This window comes from Spea bombifrons, chromosome 6 (assembly GCF_027358695.1).
Source record: "Spea bombifrons isolate aSpeBom1 chromosome 6, aSpeBom1.2.pri, whole genome shotgun sequence".
Lineage (NCBI taxonomy): Eukaryota > Metazoa > Chordata > Amphibia > Anura > Pelobatidae > Spea > Spea bombifrons.
The window spans coordinates 1,039,586-1,064,434 of NC_071092.1; the positions used below are offsets into that span (position 1 = coordinate 1,039,586).

General features: G+C 48.8%; 1 protein-coding gene across 1 annotated transcript in view; it reads left to right on the plus strand.

The window, feature by feature from the left end:
• The first annotated feature begins 13,794 nt into the window (after positions 1 to 13,794).
• Positions 13,795 to 24,849, plus strand: part of CACNA1D (calcium voltage-gated channel subunit alpha1 D) — a 52,467-nt gene continuing 41,412 nt past the window's right edge. The window contains exons 1-3 of the mRNA XM_053470056.1: positions 13,795 to 13,962; positions 18,975 to 19,290; positions 19,694 to 19,799. Of these exons, the coding sequence (XP_053326031.1) occupies positions 13,935 to 13,962; positions 18,975 to 19,290; positions 19,694 to 19,799 (450 nt within the window). The 5' untranslated portion in view covers positions 13,795 to 13,934. The remainder of the gene's footprint in view (positions 13,963 to 18,974; positions 19,291 to 19,693; positions 19,800 to 24,849) is intronic.

The following is a 24,849-nucleotide window of genomic DNA, read 5'->3' on the forward strand; positions in this document are numbered from 1 at the left end:
AGCGCAACAGCTTAAATCCCCGCCTGGCCGCGGCACAAGCGTTCCTAGAGTAGAAACGTTCCGCCTGGTCCGGGACTGGGGCTCCGGGGGCCACATTATTACTGCTGCACACAACCAGGAGCCACACACGGTTACCGAAACACGCAGCCAGGGGCCACACTGACACGGGTACACACAGCATGAATACCTGCCAAGTGTCCCTGCTTGGTCTGTGTAGTCCCTCTCCCATAGCCCCGAGGCCCCTTTTTCTTCCCCTGTTGCCCCTCTTTTCTAGGAGGTCAGAATGTTTGCTGGGTATGAGGGGATCGCAGGGTTCTACAGCCCTAAAAGCCCCGATAATGTGTATAGAACCAGCAGGGAACGGCTTTATAAATTAAACGGGGTAAATAAACCCATTATTTTTCTAAATTCCCTGCCCAGTTACACAAATAACTGCCTCTAACTGACCCCCTAAAGCTAAGACATTTGTGATATTGGGTATGCACAGTCAGGGGCCCCGGCACTTGATATCTATTGGCTGCCGTTACAATAAGTAAAACCACTGAACGGCGGGGTCGGTAACGCCGTCCCGGCACAGTCTGTGTAACCCTGTGGTGACCTTCCCAACCAGCGCACGCCGACCGCCGGATCACGGACACAAACCGGACTGGTCTCACCGGCCTCCTGCGTCCATTTCTTCCTCCCCGGGAAGCTCTGTCTCCGGTGATTTCAAATAGGTGAGTCGGGGGGATCTGTTCACAAAGTATAGCGTTTGAGGAGCTGACATTAGAGTTGCCCTGGGGCAATTAATTGAAAAGGCTGGACCTGGGCTAGTTGTCCATTTACTAAAGTAAACTCGACTCTGTGACTTGATTCAAATTGGCAGCGAAGTTGAGTAAAGGTCAGACAGGACTCAGAACTCAACACAGCTTCCTCACCCGAGAGACTCAACCGAGAAACTCACCCGAGAGACTCACCTGAGAAACTCACCCGAGAGACTCAACTGAAAAACTCACCCGAGAGACTCAACCGAAAAACTCACCTGAGAAACTCACCCGAGAAACTCACCCGAGAGACTCACCTGAGAAACTCACCCGAGAGACTCAACTGAAAAACTCACCCGAGAGACTCAACTGAAAAACTCACCCGAGAGACTCAACTGAAAAACTCACCCGGGAGACTCAACTGAAAAACTCACCCGAGAGACTCAACTGAAAAACTCACCCGAGAGACTCAACTGAAAAACTCACCCGAGAGACTCACCCGAGAGACTCACCTGAGAAACTCACCCGAGAGACTCACCCGAGAGACTCACCTGAGAAACTCACCCGAGAGACTCACCTGAGAAACTCACCCGAGAGACTCACCTGAGAAACTCACCCGAGAGACTCACCTGAGAAACTCACCCGAGAGACTCACCTGAGAAACTCACCCGAGAGACTCACCTGAGAAACTCACCCGAGAGACTCACCTGAGAAACTCACCCGAGAGACTCACCGGAGAAACTCACCCGAGAAACTCACCCGAGAAACTCACCCGAGGGACTCAACTGAAAAACTCACCCGAGGGACTCAACTGAAAAACTCACCCGAGAGACTCAACTATTGGTAGGACTCACACCCTGACTCTCACAACCAACTCCACCGACAGACTCCACCATCAGCTCGACCCAACCTACAAGAAGTGCCACCGGTGACCAGACAGACGGCGACAACGAGTCACTTTCTGTGAGTAGACGCTCTGTAATTGGAGTTGGTCGCTTTTACGTGAAATCGGTTTATTTTCTCCGTAACTCGACTTCCGCTGAATATAAAAGTCGTTGTGTAAAAGCCGTGTTTAGAACGAATCTGAGACGTTCACCTTGGTGTCCGACCGCATCGCGTGGAAAGACTCCACTGACTCGGAAAGCCGACGGCTGCATTCACTTCGCGTGAAACCCCCGGGAATGTAAAGAACAGCGAGTGGTACAGGTCCCTGGCGCTCACATAGTTAATATTAGTATAATATTATTTCATTACCGCTAAACACCCCGAGTTTATGTGCCAGTCCTTTACCCCGGGTGAGAAACACAGCAACAGCGATGAATGGGGGGTATTATTATTATTATTATTACCCGGGGGGGGGGTATCAGATGCTAAATATCAAATTGCTTGTTACTATTCTTTTGGTAAAAAACATTCCTTTTCTACCGGTGTAGGGGGTATAATATTAAGCCCCCCCCGGGGTGTGGGGTGATATCAGGGGGCAAATAAGACAGTGTCTGAAATAAAACTATATCAATGAAAGAGGTAGAGCGCGACCCTTGCACGGCTCAAGAACATTGGAAGGATGAATAATTTATCCGCTATCTCCTAGAAACCGTATCCCGTGCCGACAGGTAATCTAATATCCGATACCTTCCCTGCCGGCAGCCTGCTCCCCCGATACCGGGACGCACCGCGCGACCAGTCTCAGCACGACGAGGCTCACCGGCATGCCGTTACCCCCGATCCAGGTGCTTTAAGGTAAATTCTACCCTGAATTCTTATTCTTTAATTATTTCAGTGAGAAGATTTAGAATTTGTTTTTTTTTACAAGAATATGTGATTTTATTTTATTTTTTAACAAAAGTTTTATTATTTTTAATTCTTCTATTTAAAGCTCACAGAGAATATTAATAAACTGATTATATTCAATATTATTATTTATATTTTATTTAAATACATTTTGAATATTTATAAAAATCATTTATATTAGATTTATACTGATATAACGTCTACATATATTTAGAAAAATAAGTTCTATAAATGAAATATATTTAGTGTATTGAATCTGTGATTTTTCACCCCGTTATACAGCTGATATTCGGTGATTCTGTATCCAGTTCACTGTGAATTCTAATTCACGGAATGTGGATTATTCCCCGAATTAACGCGCACTCCTCGGTAGATGAATGAATATTAGGGGACCGTTTTGGGGGACTTTTTATTGACTTTAACGTCGGTGCTCATCGCGAGTAAACTTCCAAGATCATCTAAGAAGAGAAAGGATGTAAAAGCAGCCGCTCTAATGATAATGAAATGCGCTGCTGCCGCGCCGGCGTCTGGGAGAGCCGGGGATTAAACCGCTGTTAATATTAAATCACGTTGTTGAAATATTAAAAGAAAATTAAACGAGAGATCTGGGTTTAGTAATTTGGCAGATGTGAGGCAGCTAATGGCACGATTTCATTTTAATTATAATGGAATTAACCTTTTCAGTGTTTGGGGGCGGCTGGCAGCTGGCAGCCAAGGGGTAAATCAGTGGGGTTTTGTAACCTCTAACCCCAATTTACTAAATACTGACCTGCTAACCAACCACCCCATGGTAACGAATCCTCATTAACTAGGTGACATCCACCAATACCCTAATGCTTACCCTGATCCCCTATCTGAGTCTAATTACCCGAGCCCTGCTAACCCTAATCCCCTAACTAGCGGACTCTGATTACCCTCACCTTGCTAATCACCTAACTAGCCGAGTCTAATTACCCTGATACTGCTAAATTAACCCCCGAACTCCTAACTAACCAAATCCGATAATCCTACCCCTGTTACCCTGAACTCCTATGTAGCCCTGCTAACCCTAATCCTCTAACTAGCTGACTGATTACCCTAACTAGCCGTGTCGGAGAGTCCTATCCCGGCTACCCTAAACTAACCAGCACTACTAACCGTGATCCTCTAACTAGCTGTGCCGGAGAGTCCTATCCTGGCTACCCTGAACTAATCAGCACTACTAACCGTGATCCTCTAACTAGCCGAGTCGGAGAGTCCTATCCTGGCTACCCTAAACTAACCAGCACTACTAACCATGATCCTCTAACTAGCTGTGCCGGAGAGTCCTATCCTGGCTACCCTAAACTAACCAGCACTACTAACCATGATCCTCTAACTAGCTGTGCCGGAGAGTCCTATCCTGGCTACCCTAAACTAACCAGCACTACTAACCGTGATCCTCTAACTAGCCGAGTCGGAGAGTCCTATCCTGGCTACCCTAAACTAACCAGCACTACTAACCATGATCCTCTAACTAGCTGTGCCGGAGAGTCCTATCCTGGCTACCCTAAACTAACCAGCACTACTAACCATGATCCTCTAACTAGCTGTGCCGGAGAGTCCTATCCTGGCTACCCTAAACTAACCAGCACTACTAACCGTGATCCTCTAACTAGCCGAGTCGGAGAGTCCTATCCTGGCTACCCTAAACTAACCAGCACTACTAACCGTGATCCTCTAACTAGCCGAGTCGGAGAGTCCTATCCCGGCTACCCCCGATCTCCTACTCCTGTACCCCTTTGTTAATCAGGGTAGGGCGAAGTTACCCCAGGAGGGTTTTTTGCCCTCTCTAATGATGCGCGTAATGCCTTCCACTCCGTTGCGTTCGCGTCGTCACCCGCGTGTCACCGTTCTGAAGTTGGATTCGGCTGTAAGGAAAGAGCGCCCGACCCTTCGGATTACGGCTCGATTGTTCGCTGTGTTTGGTTAAGTCCACGATTGCTTGCTTTGTAGACTTAACTAAACACAAAGTGAGTGCACGGCGGCGTGGTGCACCTGCATTAACCCCGCACATGCTGGACGCTGTGTCCAAAGAGCCGTCACCGTACAGAGGATCTCGCGCTCCAGTGCAGCCCTGGAAGGGTTAAGGGGATGCAGGCGACAGGTGAGGGCTCTGCACCTGCACTTAAGTAATCACAGGGAGCGAAGTGCCGTGACCGAGCCGGACGGGATAAGAGCCCCTCTCTGCGTGTGATGGCCGTTCCCAGCGTATCCGCGCGTGCCGGACAGGGCGAGTAACCAGAAAGCCTGGGCTCGGCGGATACCGGCTTGGTAGCCGTGACCGCAGGGAGTCTCTGGGAGTCGCAGCAACGCAGAGCCTGCCTGCCGGGGACCACGCAGCGAGATAACGATGTATAGGTGAGGAAGATGCGATCAGCCAGAAAATCCTTTTATTTACCCTAAAACGTCACAAGAGCTCTTAATTGCCTCTCGGTTTCCATTCTGAGAATTTCCATCCGTTTGTTGCGAAGATTTTGTGTGATTTTGCAGAAATAGGATTTGATAATTGTGTGGGAAACAAGGGTTCCACTCGCATGAGACACGGGCGACGTAAATATATACCCTACCGTTTAAAGGTTTGGGGTGAGATTTCAGTGCGGACGGGGTTAATGTTGGAAATAACTATTGTAGCTGGAAACGGCCTACAGAGAGCCCCTTTATCACTCCCATCACTCTCATCACTCCTGTGCATCAATGGCCCTTTGTCACTCCCATCACTCCTGTGCTCCAATGGCCCTTTGTCACTCCCATCACTCCTGTGCTCCAATGGCCCTTTATCACTCCCATCACTCCTGGGTTCCAATGGCCCTTTATCACTCCCATCACTCCTGTGTTCCAATGGCCCTTCATCACTCCCATCACTCCTGTGTTCCAATGGCCCTTCATCACTCCCATCACTCCTGTGTTCCAATGGCCCTTTATCACTCCCATCACTCCTGTGTTCCAATGGCCCTTTATCACTCCCATCACTCCTGTGTTCCAATGGCCCTTCATCACTCCCATCACTCCTGTGTTCCAATGGCCCTTTATCACTCCCATCACTCCTGTGTTCCAATGGCCCTTTATCACTCCCATCACTCCTGTGTTCCAATGGCCCTTTATCACTCCCGTGTTCCAATGGCCCTTTATCACTCCCATCACTCCTGGGTTCCAATGGCCCTTTATCACTCCCATCACTCCTGGGTTCCAATGGTCCTTTATCACTCCCATCACTCCTGTGCTCCAATGGCCCTTTATCACTCCCATCACTCCTGTGCTCCAATGGCCCTTTATCACTCCCATCACTCCTGTGTTCCAATGGCCCTTTATCACTCCCATCACTCCTGTGTTCCAATGGCCCTTCATCACTCCCATCACTCCTGTGTTCTAATGGCCCTTTATCACTCCCATCACTCCTGTGTTCCAATGGCCCTTTATCACTCCCATCACTCCTGTGTTCCAATGGCCCTTTATCACTCCCGTGTTCCAATGGCCCTTTATCACTCCCATCACTCCTGGGTTCCAATGGCCCTTTATCACTCCCATCACTCCTGGGTTCCAATGGCCCTTTATCACTCCCATCACTCCTGTGTTCCAATGGCCCTTTATCACTCCCATCACCCCTGTGTTCCAATGGCCCTTTATCACGCCCATCACTCCCGTGTTCCAATGGCCCTTTATCACTCCCATCACTCCTGGGTTCCAATGGCACGTTGTGTTCGCTGATCCGAGTTTAAGTTTAAAAGGTGAATTGATGGTTAGAAAACCCTTTTGCGATTATCTTACAGCCAGAAATTTCCTTGTTTCCATGAAAGCAGTGGGGTGACCCGGCGCGTACGGGTAGATAATCAGCAGGGTCTCCGACGTCTCCCTTCGGGGGGATCCTCCGTGGCTCTCGAAGCGTTAAGGCGTCTGCGTTTCCATCGTCGCCCTCGGTTCTTACAGAATGAGTCACTTTAAATTCAGTCTTAATGGGTTTTTTTCTTGTTAAAAACATTTGATGCTTTGTAGGCAGAGAAAGTCTATTTGTTAACTGATATTTCTAATTATAATGAGTTTATTGCACGTCTCACGCGAAGTTATGAGTCACGACCTGCCCAAAGCAGGACAATCAACAAATTTATACCAAAGAGCCTCCGTGCGGCAAAAAACTCATAAAACTCGTCATAAAACGCGGGGAATCGGGGTTTAAATGGTTTTCTGGCTTTTATGTTGGGTTTTTATTGTCTTTATGTTGGGTTTGTCATGGAGATGCCCTGTACATGGGGGGGGTGCGAGGGGCAGTTTATTTTGGGGTTAGATGGGCAGATCGTTGCAGCCTGTGGGTGGCAGAGCTGAGCGCGGGGTAACTGGTGAGGGGGGGGCTGGTTGGTAAACCCATTATAACGTTGGGTAGGGAAGTCATACCGCAGACTGAGTTTGTGATTAGAGATTAAATGAATTGCCCCCCACGCCTGGCACAATTACCCCGTGAGTTACCCGCGCCGCCCCCGCTTGAGAAATGCTCTGGCGGGTTTAGTGTCTTTCTGGTTAAAATGAAGAGCGGCTCCTTGTTGTGGGTTAAAAGTTTCTCTTTATTTTGGAAATTAAATCCATTTCTCCGAGTCAAAAGTTGCTGTTATTGTCAAAGTTTCTGAAATGTTGACATTTCAAAAGAATTTCTGCTCGTAATTCCTTCTCGTAAAGCGCCCGTCAGATTATAAAAATGGCAGAATGCGTTCAAAGCGAAAACTCCGGCAAAGATCAAGGCGAATGCTTAATGAGAACGTGATGTGGAGCTTTATCTGCCCCGGAACGTGGCGGCTGACAGCCCGGTTACCCCGAACATCTCGCTCGTGTCTGGGTGGGCTTTAATGTTGCACAAACATGGCTTTTTACCCCCAAAAATATTTTTGTTTGTTTTTTTTTTTAAAAAAAAGAGTCGAAATCAAAGAAAAATCTCTACTCGCGTAGCCCCAGCTCTCCGGACGGGGCTTAAAATGATGACGTGTCATCTGTGTGTTGTCCGCGTGTCCGCTCCGTGTTTTTCCACGTGTCCGCTCCGTGTTTTTCCACATGTCCGCTCCGTGTTTTTCCACGCGTCGCCAGTAAAATTCATACGTATCTGCTCTTCATTCTTCCCGCATTCTCTGCAGGATCTCATCTGAATTTCCTAAGCAACTAAAAACGGAAATTAACAAAAATGGGAAATTGCTCGATAATTTTATTTATTTTTATTTGTGGATAAATATATATATTTTTTTTACGTCTTGTAAAGTCGGCTCGTCGTCACATGACCTCTACATTTCTCTCTTATGATCCTTCTTGTACTCATGCAGTTAAGCACGTGGCCTTATTAAAAAGGATTTATATTATGTGGCAGGGAATGAAGACCCTAAGCCTCGCGCATGTATAGAACATTTTAATCTGTAGGAGAATTACAATAAAGAATGAAAGGCGACCTTAAAGGGACACTAAAGAGTCATTAAAGGGTTATTGTGCAGATTTGATTTTATTTATCTATTTACATGTACATATTTATATAAAATTGTTACTTTGTACGATCCAGAGAGGTTGTATATAAATATATATACACACAGTGTAGTTACGGGTTTACGAAAAACACAATTTTAGTGTAATCTGAATTTCTTGAGAGTCTCCTTAGATTTGAATCCTTTTGCGCAGGTTAGAGAGTAATAGACAGCGCCGCAGAATAGGATGGCGCTATATAAAACAATAAAATAATCCACCACAACCCATCCGTACGGAAAGAACGCGCCGCAGCCCTCCGGCGCTGAAAGGGTTCTCGGAACCCCATGAAATGTTGCTGTTAAAACTAAAATAATTCACAATGGGAAGTGTGGAAGTAATTATCTTACACCTGCTATTTTGCCGCTTCTAAAAATATTTTTTTTCCCTGAGCTCAGAGATACTTTTACGGAACATCTAATAAAAGACGGCGGCAGACATAACGCGCGTCCTGCTGCTCCCCAAATAATAACGTTTGATGCGTTCTAATTTTATTTTATTTTTGCAGCGAGGAGGGTGATTATTAGCAGCGTTAGAGATTCCAGGTTGTTTCCAGTTAGGAACAAGCGTTCAATGGTAATAACATTAGCTTTTTGGAACAGAGGACATTGTGCTGATTACAGACACCCTGAGACGGGCCACGGATCAGATTACGTTAAAACATGCAAATTAATCACCAGAACGCCCCCCCAAAAAAACTAAAAGAAAAAATCAGTAGTTATGAAAAGATACATTTTATTGTGACAGCCGATAATAAGATTCTATTTTTATGGGAAAGTGAAGCTTTCCTTTCTATGAAATCCCCCTGGGAGCCGTGAACCTCGGTACAGTTTTCATTGGGTAAGGATTTAAAAATTTAGGGAAATAGTTTACATTTTCTATTTATAGAAGTTCATGCGCAGCCCCCAACTTCAGCGAACGCTATTCCATCGCACACATTGTAGAAATATTGACCAAGCGCGTTTCCGTCAGTATGTGCTTTCTTCTTCTTATTATTATTATTATTATGTATTATGTATTATTTGTGGTGTTTATTTATTTGTTCATTTTGTGTTTTTGTTTTTTTGTGTTTAAATGATGTAAAGAAGACACGATTTTCTGGAAAGTATATATTTTTTTTTTTTTTTTTTCCCTTTATGCCCCATTTCTCATACTAATGACAAATTAGTCTCTTTGTTGTGCTAATCCCTGCTTGCGAATACAAGCAACAAGCGCGTGGTTATAGGTTATATTCTGTAAATGTAAAGAAGTAACACCGTGCGCGTACACGTATGCGTACACACACTCCCTCACATCCCTGACACACTAACACCATACAGTGACACACATTCATGCTAACGCCATACACTAACATACACACTAACATGTCATATTTCTGGTAGCAGCGTCTTAAAGGCACGACGTACCTTTTTAATGTGCTGCAGACTGAGGTCGGGCGGCTGGGGATCCTGCCCTAGTTGGGCCTAGGGCAGTGAGATAGATAAACACATTGCTCTACTAACACAAAAAATGAACACACATACACTCATACCACACGCATGCTCATACGCATATGCACATATGCTAACAACACACACTCTAACACTGTACACATAATCACACTCACTCCAACACCATCACTTACACATATCCCTGCCTCCACACACACTCACCTTAACACTGTACACGTACACACATATCCCTGCCTCCACACACACATGCACACGCTTACTCTCTCTTCCTCTCCTGTTATCCGTATGGTTCCCGCTCCATGTGCTGCCATCGCTGCAGCTCGCCGTCTGTGACAGAACGCAACGGCTTCGCGATCTTAACAATACGATGCAGACAAACCGTGTTATCCTTATTTCCATAGAGACTTCCGCGGGGGCGAAGGGAGATTCAAAGCGCGACTGTCACCTGAAATAATACTATATATACGAAACAGAAAGACACTCTCATTGGTTCGAAGTTCTTAACGTTTTTATATTTAAGACTTTTTATGACATTTTATGTTGTGACTAAACTCCACCTACTTCCTGTTTCCTGCGCAAGTTCTAGAACAACCTGTAACAATATAACAAGACGTGGAATAGACAGCCAATGAGGAAAGGGTTCTAGGGAGTCCAAGGAGATGAATGCGCCGATCTGTGACGATGTCACGCGTGCTAAAAACTGCCGCATTCTAATAATCAAGAAATTACATTATTTTACATAAATGTTACATTTTAGCACAATATGTATCCTTTCGTGTAAGAATTGGCACATTTAAGTGCATTAAACATAAGAATTTGATAGTTCTTGGAACTGATAGTCTTTGACGCAAAGGGTTAAGGAAATCCCTTTTTTGTTTGATTATCACTTCAATTGCCGTCGGCTGCACTTTCTTACCCATCTGTGCCAAAGTGTCTCCAACATGCTTAAAAATACAGGCTGGGATTTAACTTCAAAGAAAAGCACGAATCGGAGGAATTCAGCTTAAATCGAAATCCCCGACGCTCTGGTGTGAAGGATATTCAGCAGAACAGAACCTGCGCATGTTCCTCCCACATACACGCGATCAGCGCGTTTGTCTCTTCTCTTATCGTGGGCCCAGCTAGCTGCTCGTCCTCTGCAGTCTCACCCGACGGTCACTGACTGTCCCCATCCACCATATTCTGTTATTTTTACACCCAGGCTGCCCGTCTGTCTCTCAGTGACAAAAGGTTATCTGCCCCTCTGAGATAACCCAAAAATGGTGGCTATTATCCAGGCCCCCTGCCAAAGGTGGGGTGGCCGGGAGGTCCCTCTGTCCCGTGAAAGTATCTCCTATGGCTCTGATATCTTCCTTCTGCTGATGAGCAAACGGTTATTCATGTAGCAGAGAAATCAGGCATAAGATAACCACCCCAAGCTTCGCACAACCCAGGCCCCCCCAGCATCTCTTGACCTCTTTAGTGCCCTCTTGGAATAGTGTTGTCTTGCGACGTGGCAGAGTCTACCTGCCGGGTCGCTGTATGGATGATTGCTGTAGAACTGACTGTGGAAGCAGCTGAAGCACCAAAGCCTCGGGGTCCCCCCGAAACCGGGAGAGTGTCCAAGGAAGGCTCCCATCTTCCCAGGTCGCATTAGCCGGCGTCACACGGCGCGTCTTTATTCCTTAAGTGCGTCGTGAGTTGTAACGTTTATTGGAAACGCAGCCACGATTTTAGTGCGAATCCTGTTTCTGAACGTTAAGCTTTAGCCCTCGTCGAGCCCCTGGTCGGGGTATCGGTACGTCGCTATATCTAAGGATCTTCTTAAAGAACTCTCTAGTTTTTGGGTTGATAATTTGATATTTTTAACACTTTTCGTCCCGTTTGGCCTTTTTTCACCTTTCCGGACTTATACTTCCTGCTGCTACGAAGTAATTACCCCGGAATCTTTCTCGTTTTGTCAAATTCCCGCAGCTGGCAAAAAGGAAAAGCCCCGGGCTAAAATTCATCATGCATATTGGATGAGTAACGTAATTCTGCCCCGCGCTCTCCGCTAACAGGATCCGCGGGCAGACAGGTGCTCCGAAAGAATCCTTTTCACTCAGACACTGGGAAGAAAAGCTTCTCTTTTAATTTGCATCTGCAGTAAAAGCAGCGGGTAACGCGAGAAGCCCTCGGGGGTACGACGGCAAAAGCCACTGGACCACCCAACTGGAAGAGAAGCTGCGTCCTCAATCCCTCCCGCAGAGCCCCACTTTAACTATAATTCCCACGATCCCCACTGGGCGCTCTATCAAAGCACTTCTGAGGCAAATCCAGTCTATTGGCCCAGTCCAAGATATGTGGGGTACATAGGCCACCTCCAGCATCTCCCTAAAAGGAGGAGGAAGCCATACCTGGGAACTTACTGGGTTTCACCCGGAGACTCTGGGTAAATCCATAAGTGGCCTTTTTTTTTTATTTATTGCCATAACAGCGTACGTGCAACCTGCGCATGCGAGGATCCAATAACCGTGGAGCGACCGAAATAATGTAACAGAGCCGTTTAAACATTCCCAGGATTACGCTTTATGCCACAAATCGAAGGAAACGGGGCGTTCATCTACAAAAACCTTCCCTAAGTGACGCGATTGCAGTAAAAAGCCTGCGGAATATATTGCGCTCCTGGGGTTTTTGGTGCTTTTTCCGGCTCTCTTTGGTTAGGGAAAGAAATCGGGAAAAATGCTCCGGAGAATTAGGCAAAATACCAGAGAATCGGGCAAAGTGCATAAAAGCTGCGTCTTATCCGGAGATCTGGTGCTTTATCCGCTTTAGACGCTGCCTGTAAAGTGCCGGAGGATCCGGCTCAATCTTAGATTTCTCAGAAATAATTAAAAACGAGGTTCGGAAAGCCGGCCGCTTGTGATTTTTTCCTCCTCGGTCGCGGCTGGAAGTGCTTCGGAAAGCAGATGGCCGTTAATGGCCGGGAGAGGCAGATAGCGCTATCTCCAGCCGTCCCTCCCGTCACCCCCAGCACTCACAGGCCAAAGGCCTCCCGACTAATGACGTCTCTTCCAAACAACGCAGATACCCCACTCCCGACTGACGAAAGCCACGGCGGACGGCGTTATGTTTCTGCTTATTTTTGCTTGATTTTTTCTTTTTTTTTGGGGGGGGGGGATTTAACCCAACCAGAAATCTTTTTTTTCTACCCGAGAGACGAAAGATAAAAGAAATAATCAGAAAGTAAAATCAGGAAAGAATTTTGAAACTTTTTTTGAAAGGCAAACGAGGCTCCCTTGCGGAATTGGCCTCTTTTCTTTTTTTCCCTTTTTTTTTTGTGGTTTTTTGGTTTTTTTTTTGCAGTTTGTGCCGACGAGAACCAATATTATGGAATTTTAATCATAAGACTCAAACTCGATTTGTGTTTAATTAATAGCCTCTAATCCCGCTTGGGTTCCCAGCGCTGATTAATTTCCCGATCACTGAGGCTGGCAGCGCACGTTCCGTCCCTAGCCTGCCTTCCCAAGAGGTTCTGCGTCAGCTGCGGGCGTTCGGTTGTGAGAAGCAGCGCCGGCGGGAGGATCGGACTCTCCTGCGAATGGGCTGAACCATGATATGGGGGGGTAGGGTCCGGCACCTCTCTGTACCCCAAACCTATGTGCCCCTCTCCCCTCCCCTGATGCCCGTCTTGTCTAGGAGGGCAGAATGTTTGCTGGGTATGAGGGTATCTCAGGGTTCTATGGCCCTAAAAGCCCCGATAATGTGTATAGAAACAGCAGGAAACGCTTTATACATTAAACGGGGTAAATAAACCCCATTATTCTCCGTCTAAATACCCCACTCAGCTACAGAAATACCCCGCGATAGGGCACAAAGTCGCATAAAAAGTTTGCTAATACTGGGTGCGTAGCGTGGCGATGCGGGCCGAAACCCTCCATGTTTAATGTCAGAAAAAGGAAAAACTTAATAAGGGGGGGGAGTGTAAATTGGTTTTTAAACTGATTTTTTTTTCTCTCGCTTTATTTGCACTAATATTTTTCTTCATTGACCCTGAGACCCAGAAAGCTACAATATTACTGAGACCAGTATAACCATTAAACTCCAGAGACTGGGACCAGTATAAACCATCCTGCAGTGAGACAAGTGTCTCTAGGCTGCAGCCAATAGGGAGGCCACAAGCAGAGCCGGCAGCCAATCACAGGATGGATGTTGCTCCCTCACTGCTTCTCCCTCCCCTCGTGCCTCCCGCGAAGCCGCTTTGCCAGTCACGTGGCCAAGAGGGCGTTAATCCTATCGTCCCCGCCCCCACTGCAGATTAACCCTTTGCAGGCTAGCAAGTAGCGGCTGGAGACGGGGAGCGGTTACCATGAGAACGGCGGTCGCCCGGATGTGAGCGCGATGCCGGCCGAAGCTGCCGGGGATCGACCGGTGCCCAAGTGACATGGGGGGCGGCTAGGGTAGCCTAAGCGGGTCCGCAAGCATGGAGGAGCCGGGCGAGCCGGCCGGAGGTGAGTGTTCAGCATGTCCGGGACCCCCCTGATACCCCGGGATTCCTTCATGATACTCCCTGTACACACCCTGATACCTCAGTACCCAGAGCACTTTACCCTCACACCCCCGGTATGACCCCAGCACATCCCCCATTATCAGAGCATCATTTATAGTCCCTTGTACAGCGCCTAGCATCCTACCCGCCTGTATTACCCCCTCAATATACCCCTGCCGGACTGTGCCAACCTTCTATATACCTCTCCCGGACCGTGCCACCCCCTCTATATACCCCTGTTGGACCTTGCCACCCCTCTATATACCACAGCCAGATCGTGCCAACCCTTTATATACCACAGCCGGACCGTGCCACCCCTCTATATACCGCTGCCGGACCGTGCCACCCCTCTATAAACCACAGCCAGATCGTGCCACCCCTCTATATACCACAGCCAGATCGTGCCAACCCTCTATATACCACAGCCGGACCGTGCCACCCCTCTATATACCGCTGCCGGACCGTGCCACCCCTCTATATACCGCTGCCCGGCCATGCCACCCCTCTATATACCCCTGCCGGACCGTGCCACCCCTCTATATACCGCTGCCGGACCGTGCCACCCCTCTATAAACCACAGCCAGATCGTGCCACCCCTCTATATACCACAGCCAGATCGTGCCAACCCTCTATATACCACAGCCGGACCGTGCCACCCCTCTATATACCGCTGCCGGACCGTGCCACCCCTCTATATACCGCTGCCGGACCGTGCCACCCCTCTATATACCGCTGCCGGACCGTGCCACCCCTCTATATACCGCTGCCGGACCGTGCCACCCCTCTATATACCCCTGCCGGACCGTGCCACCCCTCTCTATATACCACAGCCGGACCGTGCCACCCCTCTATATACCGCTGCCGGGCCATGCCACCCCTCTATATACCCCTGCCGGACCGTGCCACCCCTCTATATACCGCTGCCGGCCATGCCACCCAATCTATATACCCCTGCCGGACCGTGCCACCCCTCTATATACCCTTGCCGGACCGTGCCACCCCTCTATATACCCCTGCCGGACCGTGCCACCCCTCTATATAACCCTGCCGGACCGTGCCACCCCTCTATATACCCCTGCCGGACTCTGCCACCCCCTCTGTATACCCCTGCCGGACCGTGCCACCCCCTCTGTATACCCCTGCCGGACCGTGCCACCCCCTCTGTATACCCCTGCCGGACCGTGCCACCCCTCTATATACCCCTGCCGGATCATGCCACCCCTCTATATACCCCTGCCGGACCGTGCCACCCCTCTATATACCCCTGCCGGATCATGCCACCCCTCTATATACCCCTGCCGGACCGTGCCACCCCACCCACTGTTTTTAGCCATTCTGGTAATTCGTGTGCCGTCTCTGGTCCGCTTTCACACACGGCAGATAGAGAGTTAATTTTAAGCTGTCGGTGTATTGGGACTCGCAGTCGCCGTGTTCTGATCCACGGATCGCGTTAATAAAAGCTCCTCTAACAGAGAATTAACCGGCACCTGACGGCATTAACCCCTCCACTGCCAAGCCGCGCGGCGCATACATTATCCGTCTCCTCTGTATAAATCGCTTTAGAGAGCGATTTACGTTCCATGATCCACGGAAAGCTTAACGTGTTTATATCCGTGACCGCCGGAGCGGGCGGCGCGTCTGCCGTATGGCCGTATATATGGAGTGATATATTTATGAGTCCTCCCAGGTGTCCCCCATCACTCCGTCGGCTTATAGGATAAAGCGGTATATGTGTGTGGTAGTGTGTGTGTGTGCGTGTGTCGTGCACGCGTGTGTAAGGTTTGTATAATGTCTCCGGCACGCCGTGGCCCCGCAGAGCTTTTGTGTTTATGTGACGGGATTAAGGACTATACAGCCTGTCCATATAATTCCCCCTCCTGGACTTCATCAGGCGGGGGGACGGCGGTGTCTTCACCGCTCATCAAAGTGCCTTGATTTCTCCGCCGATCCCTTTTTGGGGGAGATTTAGTTCCCCGGCGGAGCGTTCGGGGCTCGTGGAAGGTTCCTGCGCGGCTCCCGCTGCCCCCACGTGGGAAACCCTCGACACAACGATAAAAAGCTGCTGAAATCATTTTATTGGCCCAAAAAACCCTAAAATATGTAAATTCTTAATATGAAATCCTAAAGAATGCACGCACACGCATGATGTCGCGTCGCCGTGTCATGATTTTAGCGCGCAGGGCTCCTTTAAGGGGTTAATCCCCCCGTGTCTCCGGTGTCGGGGGACGCGTCCGATGTTTGGATCTTTCTTGATGTTCTATGTATTCGTGGCTCGGAACGTTTATTTTATCTATAGGCGAATATCCGGCGTCGGGTGGGATCTGCTTGGCGGGTTGTTTTTTTTGCTGGATATTAAAGCATTTTGGGAGAAATCTGCAGAGAAAAGGGTTAAATGCGAGAGAATGAAGTTATTTGCCAGCTTGTTCTTTTTCTAGTAAAGATGTTGAGATTCCGGGTTGTTATATAACGGCTTTTACAGCCGGTACGGATTTTCTTTATTTCCATCATAATCGGGGTCCTGCGTCTCGTTTATCGCAGAACCCCCCCCCGGCCACCCTTTTATTAAATACCCTGCCCTGGGGTTATTATAGGTGCGCTTAAAGCCCCTCTTTTGACCCACCAGGGATGTTTGTTAAATCTGTGACATCATAACAGAGATGGGGGGCTTTTGGGGGCATTTCTCATCGTGAGGCCGAACATTTTAAACCCCGGCTGGATTTCCTTCTCTGTTAAAGGATTGGCTGTCCCCGTGAGGCGGCGGCGGGTGGCTCCTGGTGGCTCCTGGTGGCTCCTGGTGCCGGATCCCCGTCCCATCTTTTTGTGACTTCCCCTGTTACTGAAATATCAGCCTGGAGCCCCCCACATGTCACGCTGCCGATGACAGATATTAGTCACCCCCCGTCGGTCACAATTACACGGAGGAGAAAGTGGAGCTTCAGAGGCTTCACTGGCCGCATCCGCTGAGCGGCGGCTTCTTCTGAGCGCGCCGCTGGAGGAGTTTCCGCGTGCGTGTTCTAGCCCATAGGTCCAGCGCCAATAGGACCCGATGCGGTATTAACTCAGACTCTAGAACCTCCGTGCTGCTCTGTACGGCTTCTAGAACCCAGCGTTAGTACTTTATACCGTGTCCGCTCCCCTCATTGTCTGCCCGGGTGATTTACTATTGCGGGCGATGTTCCGGGGTCCGGCTCGTACCCCTAGGTGCAGACGGAGTCCGTTCTCACGCCCGGGGGGGGGGTTTGCCGCTGTTTGCCCCGCGTGCCCTCGTTGAACCGGTGCTGGGTTTGCACGCCGTGATCTGTATCCCCGGAGCTTTGCTTTGTACCGGAACCCGGCGATGATGTGCAGACGGGCTGTCACGCTTACATAAATATCATAAACGCTGCTTCAACCCCCCCTAATCGCAGCAACGCGCAAATATTTGGAAATTCCAGACAAAGTGACATTTATGACACCAAATTTAAAGCTTTGTTTAACGTTATGTAAGGAAGAAACTGCGAAAAATGCACGCGTGGATGTGTTCCTTAAAGTGATTTACTCCTCGCGGGGGGGCGGGGGGCAGACGGGACGTTTCCGGCTGCGAGAAACAAAGTATCTGCTTCCGATCATCGTAATAACCCAGCAAGATGCGGAACGCTGCGGCTTCGCTTTAATAACAAACGCTTTAACGTACCAAGTGATGATAAAAACCTAGAACCTGATACGGGGGGTCGGAGAACCCCAAGTCTGGACGCAACTTTTGGCCGAAATTCCCTTTTCCGAGCATTCGGCCAAAATGCCATTGGCTTTGCAGGAGTTCTAAACTCTTCCAGGTACGACTCGGATGGAGGAGACGCAGCGCTTCATGTTGCGAGCTGATGGAATATTTAATATGCGGCGTCCTCGGGGGGCCGTTACATCAGAGCAGGGCCCCGGAGCTTGCTGCCGGCCCGTGTAGTCGGAGATGTGTACACGTCTCTGGATTAAAATGTCATTGAGAAGTAAAAGGAATAGAATAGGAGGTGTATTTGTTGAGGAATCCTCGGGTTCGGCGGCTGCGCATGCTGGGAGTTGTTGCAGGGCGGCTGTGGCTGCGATGCCGCATGCATTCTGCGCTCCTCATTAGAAGATAAGAGGTTTGAGGAACAATGTCAGGCTGACCCTGGGATTACTTGCGTTCCCTCGCGGGATTCTGTCTCTCTGATTCCGCCGGCAGGACTTTGTGCCTCCGTCTTTCTCTCTTGATCACCGCGACAGGAAGTGCGAGGATGACGTAAGGAGTCGGTTCCTGGAGCGCTTTATGGTGCGACGTGAATCGGGGTTCAGGGATTCTGGTCTCGTTTTAGGGTTCTGGGGTTAGTTATCCCGGCTCTAGATAAAGATAAAGCTTGACGTAGAAAAACCCCACAGATCCTCTATCGGTGAAAAATTAAAAAGACCCCGCTGTGAAATCGGGAATTCTGCTGTAAGATGTTTAAAGTGATGCAGTCGCCATAGCGACCGACAGAACGTCCAGCATCCCCCATTGCAGATTCCCCTTTTATTCTTAACCCGCATGGCCTTTCAGCACCTCGGAGAGCTCTCTGTTCTGTATACAGAAGGATTCCGGGGGGGGGGGGGGTAACATTGGAGCAAATAGCAAGATTGGTCCACTGGTTGCTATGGTGACCTCATCACTTTAAACAAATTGCACTAGAATTAACCCTTATTCGCCCGCCCCATTTTATTTAACCAGAGTTTTCTGTTTAGTTATGAAGCTTAGGCAGATGAGGCTCCTGCGGACCGGATCAGCCGCCCCTTTATAATATTATTGTTATTATTATTATTATTATTATTATCATTATTGTTATTATTATCATTATTGTTATTATTATTATCATTATTATTGTTATTATTATTGTTATTATTATTATTGTTATTATTATCATTATTGTTATCATTATTGTTATTATTATCATCATTGTTATTTATTATCCAGTATCTGTCTGTTCACAGAGGCAAACTATGCAAGTAGCCCCCGGATCCCAGTTGCTGTTGACGGGGCAGCTCTACAGCCTAAAGGTCCGTCCAAACAGACCGTCCTTTCCTGGCAAGCCGCGATCGATGCTGCCAGACAAGCCAAGGCTGCCCAGAACATGAGCGGCACGGAACCCCTGCCGGTAGGATCGCTGTCCCAAAAGAAACGGCAGCAGTATGCGAAGAGCAAGAAGCAGGGCGGCGGATCCACCAACAACCGAGCGGGCCGGGCCCTCTTCTGCCTGTCCCTCAATAACCCCATCCGCAGAGCCTGCATCAGCATAGTGGAGTGGAAGTATCCTTTCCTGCGACGGCCGGGGGAAGCGCTTCTGCGTTTGACCTTTCCGAGCTCAGTCATCAATGTGTTAAGTTTGTCTAATTATATGTTTGGGTCAAAATACCATGAAAAGCAAAAAAGGCTGTATTTACGTTCTTTGAAAGAACAACTCAAAGTGTATATGGCGGGGAAGAGTGTTTAGTTTGCACATGTTTATGGGTCACTTCCTGAACATAACAGGAAGTAGAGAGCGTTACAGCCAGTATGTTCCCACAGATATATCCCCAGAGTATCCAGCGCTCTTATTTCCCGTGTTCTATGCTGGGGTGCAGCTTCCTATTGGCTGAGGATGAAACGCCATAGAAATGGGGGTTTAGTCGCATGATGTCTGTGTTGTGGCCTTAACCCTTCGTGCACCCAGACCGTTTGACATCTTTATACTAGTGGCTATTTTCGCCAATTGCGTGGCCTTAGCTGTTTATATCCCTTTCCCTGAAGATGATTCCAACTCAACCAACCACAACCTGGTAAGTGCCGCGCTTTCCGGCTAAATCCGACGCAGAGGGGCCACACTTTGGAACGGCTTCCATGTCTAACGTGAACTTTTCTTCCTCAGATCTAAAAAGCAAAGGCAAGCGGAAATCCACCACCGTGCAAAATTTTGGGGTCACTTTCATGGAAAAAAAGGAAATTTCTGGCTGTAAATAAATTACAAAAGGGTTTTTTAACCATTAATTAGCCTTTTAAACTTAAACTTGGCTCAGCGAACACAACGTGCCATTGGAACACAGGAGTGATGGGAGTGATAAAGGGCCATTGGGACACAGGAGTGATGGGAGTGATAAAGGGCCAATGGAACACAGGAGTGATGGGATTGATAAAGGGCCATTGGAACACAGGAGTGATGGGAGTGATAAAGGGCCATTGGAACACAGGAGTGATGGGAGTGATAAAGGGCCATTGGAGCACAGGAGTGATGGGAGTGATAAGTGATAAGTGACCCCAAACTTTTGAACGGTCGTTTTTGCAGTGTTTGGAAATGCGTTTTTTTCTTGGGACCGTTACCCCGGTGTTTCGGGGTTTCCGCCGGCCCCTGAGCGCTCCCGACGGCAGATGGTAATAGAGAATATATGGAAGAACATATTCCGGCCCTTGTGAGAGCCGGGGGGCTCGGTGTGTAACATAATTCCGGCTTTTTCCCGTCTTTGTGTTAAATACAGGAGCGATTTGATTTCACCTGCAGCCGGTTAATGTGATTTCTTTATTTAATTGCTCGCAGGTAGACGAGCCGCTGGGATTAAGGCTTCAGGAGGCTTATCTGTAAATGAATTAGGGCACAGGGTTAGCCGCGTGTCGCGTGTCATCGCCGTGCCTGTTTGTCTCGTATGCTCCGGGTTATTAAATAATTCATGGCATTTACGATATGGACGCCTAGCAGTTTGCGTCGGGACTAAAATAGTTTATTGGGAATTGCTACTTTTTGTTGCATTGAGGTTGTTACAAGGACCAGGGACCAGCAGAGATGGCACCCTCTTTGTATTAATCTTAATCCTGTGAAAGTGATCCAGCCCCGGTTCTGCAGATACCCGACGGCCTCCTGCGAACTATACCTGCACCCCAGGATTAACCCTTCCTGCGCCGCAGGATGTGTGACGGAGGCCAGTGTCCCATTACATACTGCATCTTCTTCGTCGCCGAGGGTCTCGCTATAATCCCCCCCCTCCCCCGGCTTTCTGATCCAAGTACAGCCACCTTTCCCTGGGATTTCTATAAATAGTCCCGCTGAATACATTATTATTTCCCAGATCGTACTCGGAGGTGTTAAAGATCACAAGCCGTGTTTGCTAGAAAGAACGTTACCGAGACCGTAATTATCGCGCCGTTCGCATTCTGTGGTTTTTTTATTCATTTATTTCGGGGGGGGGGGGTTGTTTTATCCAATTAAAGTCAAGAGTCTTTCCGATGCTCTAAATTTCCGTATTTACCAAACCTCCGCTCTTCTTTCGGATAATCCGTTATTTTTGGGGTCATTGAAAGCTGCCAAGAGCAAATAAATGAACTTGAAATCCTTCCCGATAATAAAACATAATTCAGGCGAGATAAAAGCACAGAGGTGAGCGAGAGAGCGCCGCCCGAGAGAGAGACGCCCGCTGTCAATGATCGCGCCGCCCGAGAGAGAGACGCCCGCTGTCAATGATCGCGCCGCCGGAGAGAGAGACGCCCACTGTCAATGATCGCGCCGCCGGAGAGAGAGACGCTCGCTGTCAATGATCGCGCCGCCCGAGAGAGAGACGCCCGCTGTCAATGATCGCGCCGCCGGAGAGAGAGACGCCCGCTCTCAATGATCGCGCCGCCCGAGAGAGAGACGCTCGCTGTCAATGATCGCGCCGCCCGAGAGAGAGACGCTCGCTGTCAATGATCGCGCCGCCCGAGAGAGAGACGCCCGCTGTCAATGATCGCGCCGCCCGAGAGAGAGACGCCCACTGTCAATGATCGCGCCGCCGGAGAGAGAGACGCTCGCTGTCAATGATCGCGCCGCCCGAGAGAGAGACGCCCGCTGTCAATGATCGCGCCGCCCGAGAGAGAGACGCCCGCTGTCAATGATCGCGCCGCTGGAGAGAGAGACGCTCGCTGTCAATGATCGCGCCGCCCGAGAGAGAGACGCCCGCTGTCAATGATCGCGCCGCCCGAGAGAGAGACGCCCGCTGTCAATGATCGCGCTGCCGGAGAGAGAGACGCCCGCTGTCAATGATCGCGCTGCCGGAGAGAGAGACGCCCGCTGTCAAAGATCGCGCCGTTGGGGAGAGAGAGACGCCCGCTCTCAATGATCGCGCCGCCCGAGAGAGAGACGCTCGCTCTCAATGATCGCGCCGCTGGAGAGAAAGAGACGCTCGCTGTCAATGATTGCGCCGCTGGAGAGACAGAGAGAGACGCTCGCTGTCAATGATCACGCCGCTGGAGAGAGAGACGCTCGCTCTCGATGATCGCGCGGCGGAGTTGGAAGCGTGGCGTGTAATTACTGTATGAAACATAGTATTCGCTGGCTAAACACTCATTAGGTCGCTTAGAATTTTTGTATCCACACCCAGAAAACATGCGCGTTTGTAGCACACGTGGGGGGGTATTTAAGTATTGGATAATGAGAGGGAACGCAGCGAGGGGCATTTATAGTGCCGGTTGCTGTAATTTGCGGTTATTGTGTGAGGTTTTTAGAGGCGAACGCTCCGTTCATCGTTTTTTAGTTCTCTGCTGCCCTATTTTGTGTTTTCTCTGCCCCGTCTGGTTGTTGTTTTTATTTATATTGATTATTATATTAATATTCATTATTATTATGTATTTTTATACTATTATATGTATTAATAATTATTATATTGATATTAATATTCATTGTTATTAAGATTTAATATTATTATATTAATGTTCAGCATTGTTATTCTATTAATATTCATTATTATTATTATTATTATTAGTAGTAGTAATAATGTTATTGACGCACACAGCAGCGCAGCGGGGGGCTCTCGCCCCGTTTTCCTCCTTTGCGCACCCGTTGGGGGCCGTTTTGGGCAGATTCGTCGGACGCGCCCGGAATGCGGCGTGGATTTTTTTGTTATGTTTCAGCATCGTTGCTTCCATCTCAAAGGATCCTTAAAGCAGTAATTGCTTATATTTAAGACAAATATTATTCAGAAGCCGCGGGATTGTTATGTTTAATTCCGAGCCGCGCGACGGCTAAGTGACGGAGCCGCATTCCCTGCGGGGGTGAAAGGCAGGCGTTGGGGGGGCCGGTCGGCTAATTTTAGGAGTTTGATTAGATCTCGGTGTGGAGATAACGCGCCGTTTACATTGAAAGGAATCCGTTGTCCGGTTTTGGAGGGGCTGCCGCTGGATTCGCGGCCCGCGGTGCCGGAGGGCGGATGGAGAATAGATCGCTGTCGGGGTGTAAGGAGGGAAATCCGGGGAGCCCGCGGCAGGACCGGCTCGTCCGGACATTATTTGGCCAGCGTTCTGTATAATCCCCCCGGGAGAGACGTTCCCCCTCCAGTTGGTTTTTACAAAATTTAGCTCAACTCCCAAAATCTCTTTTTTTTTTTTTGCCCTTTTTTGGGAGATGAACTAAAGATTTTAAGCGATAAAAGGCTAAAGCCGCATATAAAGGCATTCGGAAGATGGATGGCTGTTTGTTGTTTTTGTTATGTTGTTGTTGTTGTTGTTGTTTTGTGTTGTTGTTGTTCCTGGCTCCGGGGTCGCAGCTTCTGATCCATCGTGTTAAACTTTCCTGGGATTTAAACTGAAAATGGTTTATTTCTGTTCCCTGTTACGCTTTACTGTCTTGTTTTTAGGATACGGAGGGGTGTGTGCTGTGCGGCCCCCCCCACTCCGTTTGGCATCTGCCCCTTACCCCCCCTCCTGCCCCAGGCCCTTTGTATGGGGTAACGTGAGTGAGCAGGAGTACCTGAGTATAAGTGAGAGTCCTGTATGGAAGGCGCTGTCTCTTTAAGTTCTTTGTTTCCAACGGTACATTCCATATGGGATGCATGCTTAGTGCTCTAACTCAGTGGCCCCGCGCTCTAACTCAGTGGCCCCGCGCTCTAACTCAGTGGCCCCGCGCTCTAACTCAGTGGCCCCGCGATCTAACTCAGTTGCCCTGCACTATAACTCAGTGGCCCCGCACTATAACTCAGTGGCCCCGTGCCGTCCAGTGATGACTGTATTCTGGAAATGTCATTGGGTCTCTGGAAAGCAAAGTAAAAGTGACGGCCGGCGACTCTGCAGGAGGAGGCTGAAGGGGGGGGAGAGCGTGAAACTCATGGAGGAGGAAAGCTTGTTATTGCCTCTTACAGGGACTGTCTCCTGAGATTAAACCCGGCGGGGGTCTCGCTCGGTATCTGAGGATCACATTGTTTAGCGTTCACATTTTACAGAGGTCTCTAAAACACATTACTCTGGATTAAACATTCTTTCTCCTGTCTCTCTCCTCTCCTCTCTCTCTCTCTCTCTCTCTCTCTCTCTCTGTCTCTCTCTCTCTCTCTCTCTCTGTCTCTCTCCTGTCTCTCTCTTTTCTCTTTCTCTCTCTCTCTCTAGCTCTCTCCTTCTTCTCATTCTCTCCTTCTTCTCATTCTCTCCTTCTTCTCGCTCTTTCTCTACTTCTCTCTCTAGCTCTCTCCTTCTTCTCATTCTCTCCTTCTTCTCGCTCTTTCTCTACTTCTCTCTCTAGCTCTCTCCTTCTTCTCATTCTCTCCTTCTTCTCGCTCTCTCTCTCCTTCTCGCTCTTTTCTCTTTCTCTCTCTCTCTCTAGCTCTCTCCTTCTTCTCATTCTCTCCTTCTTCTCATTCTCTCTTTCTTCTCGCTCTTTCCTTCTCTGCTCCTCTTTCTGTAGCGCGGTCTCTTTGTATTTCTTCCCTTAGCAGTCTCTCTTCGGCTCCTTTCCTCTCAGGGCTCTCTTTTTCGTTTCTTAGCGCTCTCCCTCTGTTTCTCCTCTTAGCGCTCTCTCTCTGTCTCTTTTTTTCACATTTTGTCTCTCCGTGTTATTGTCTCTCTGTCGCTTGTCCTTTCTGTCATTGAGCTCCGGGGAGAAGG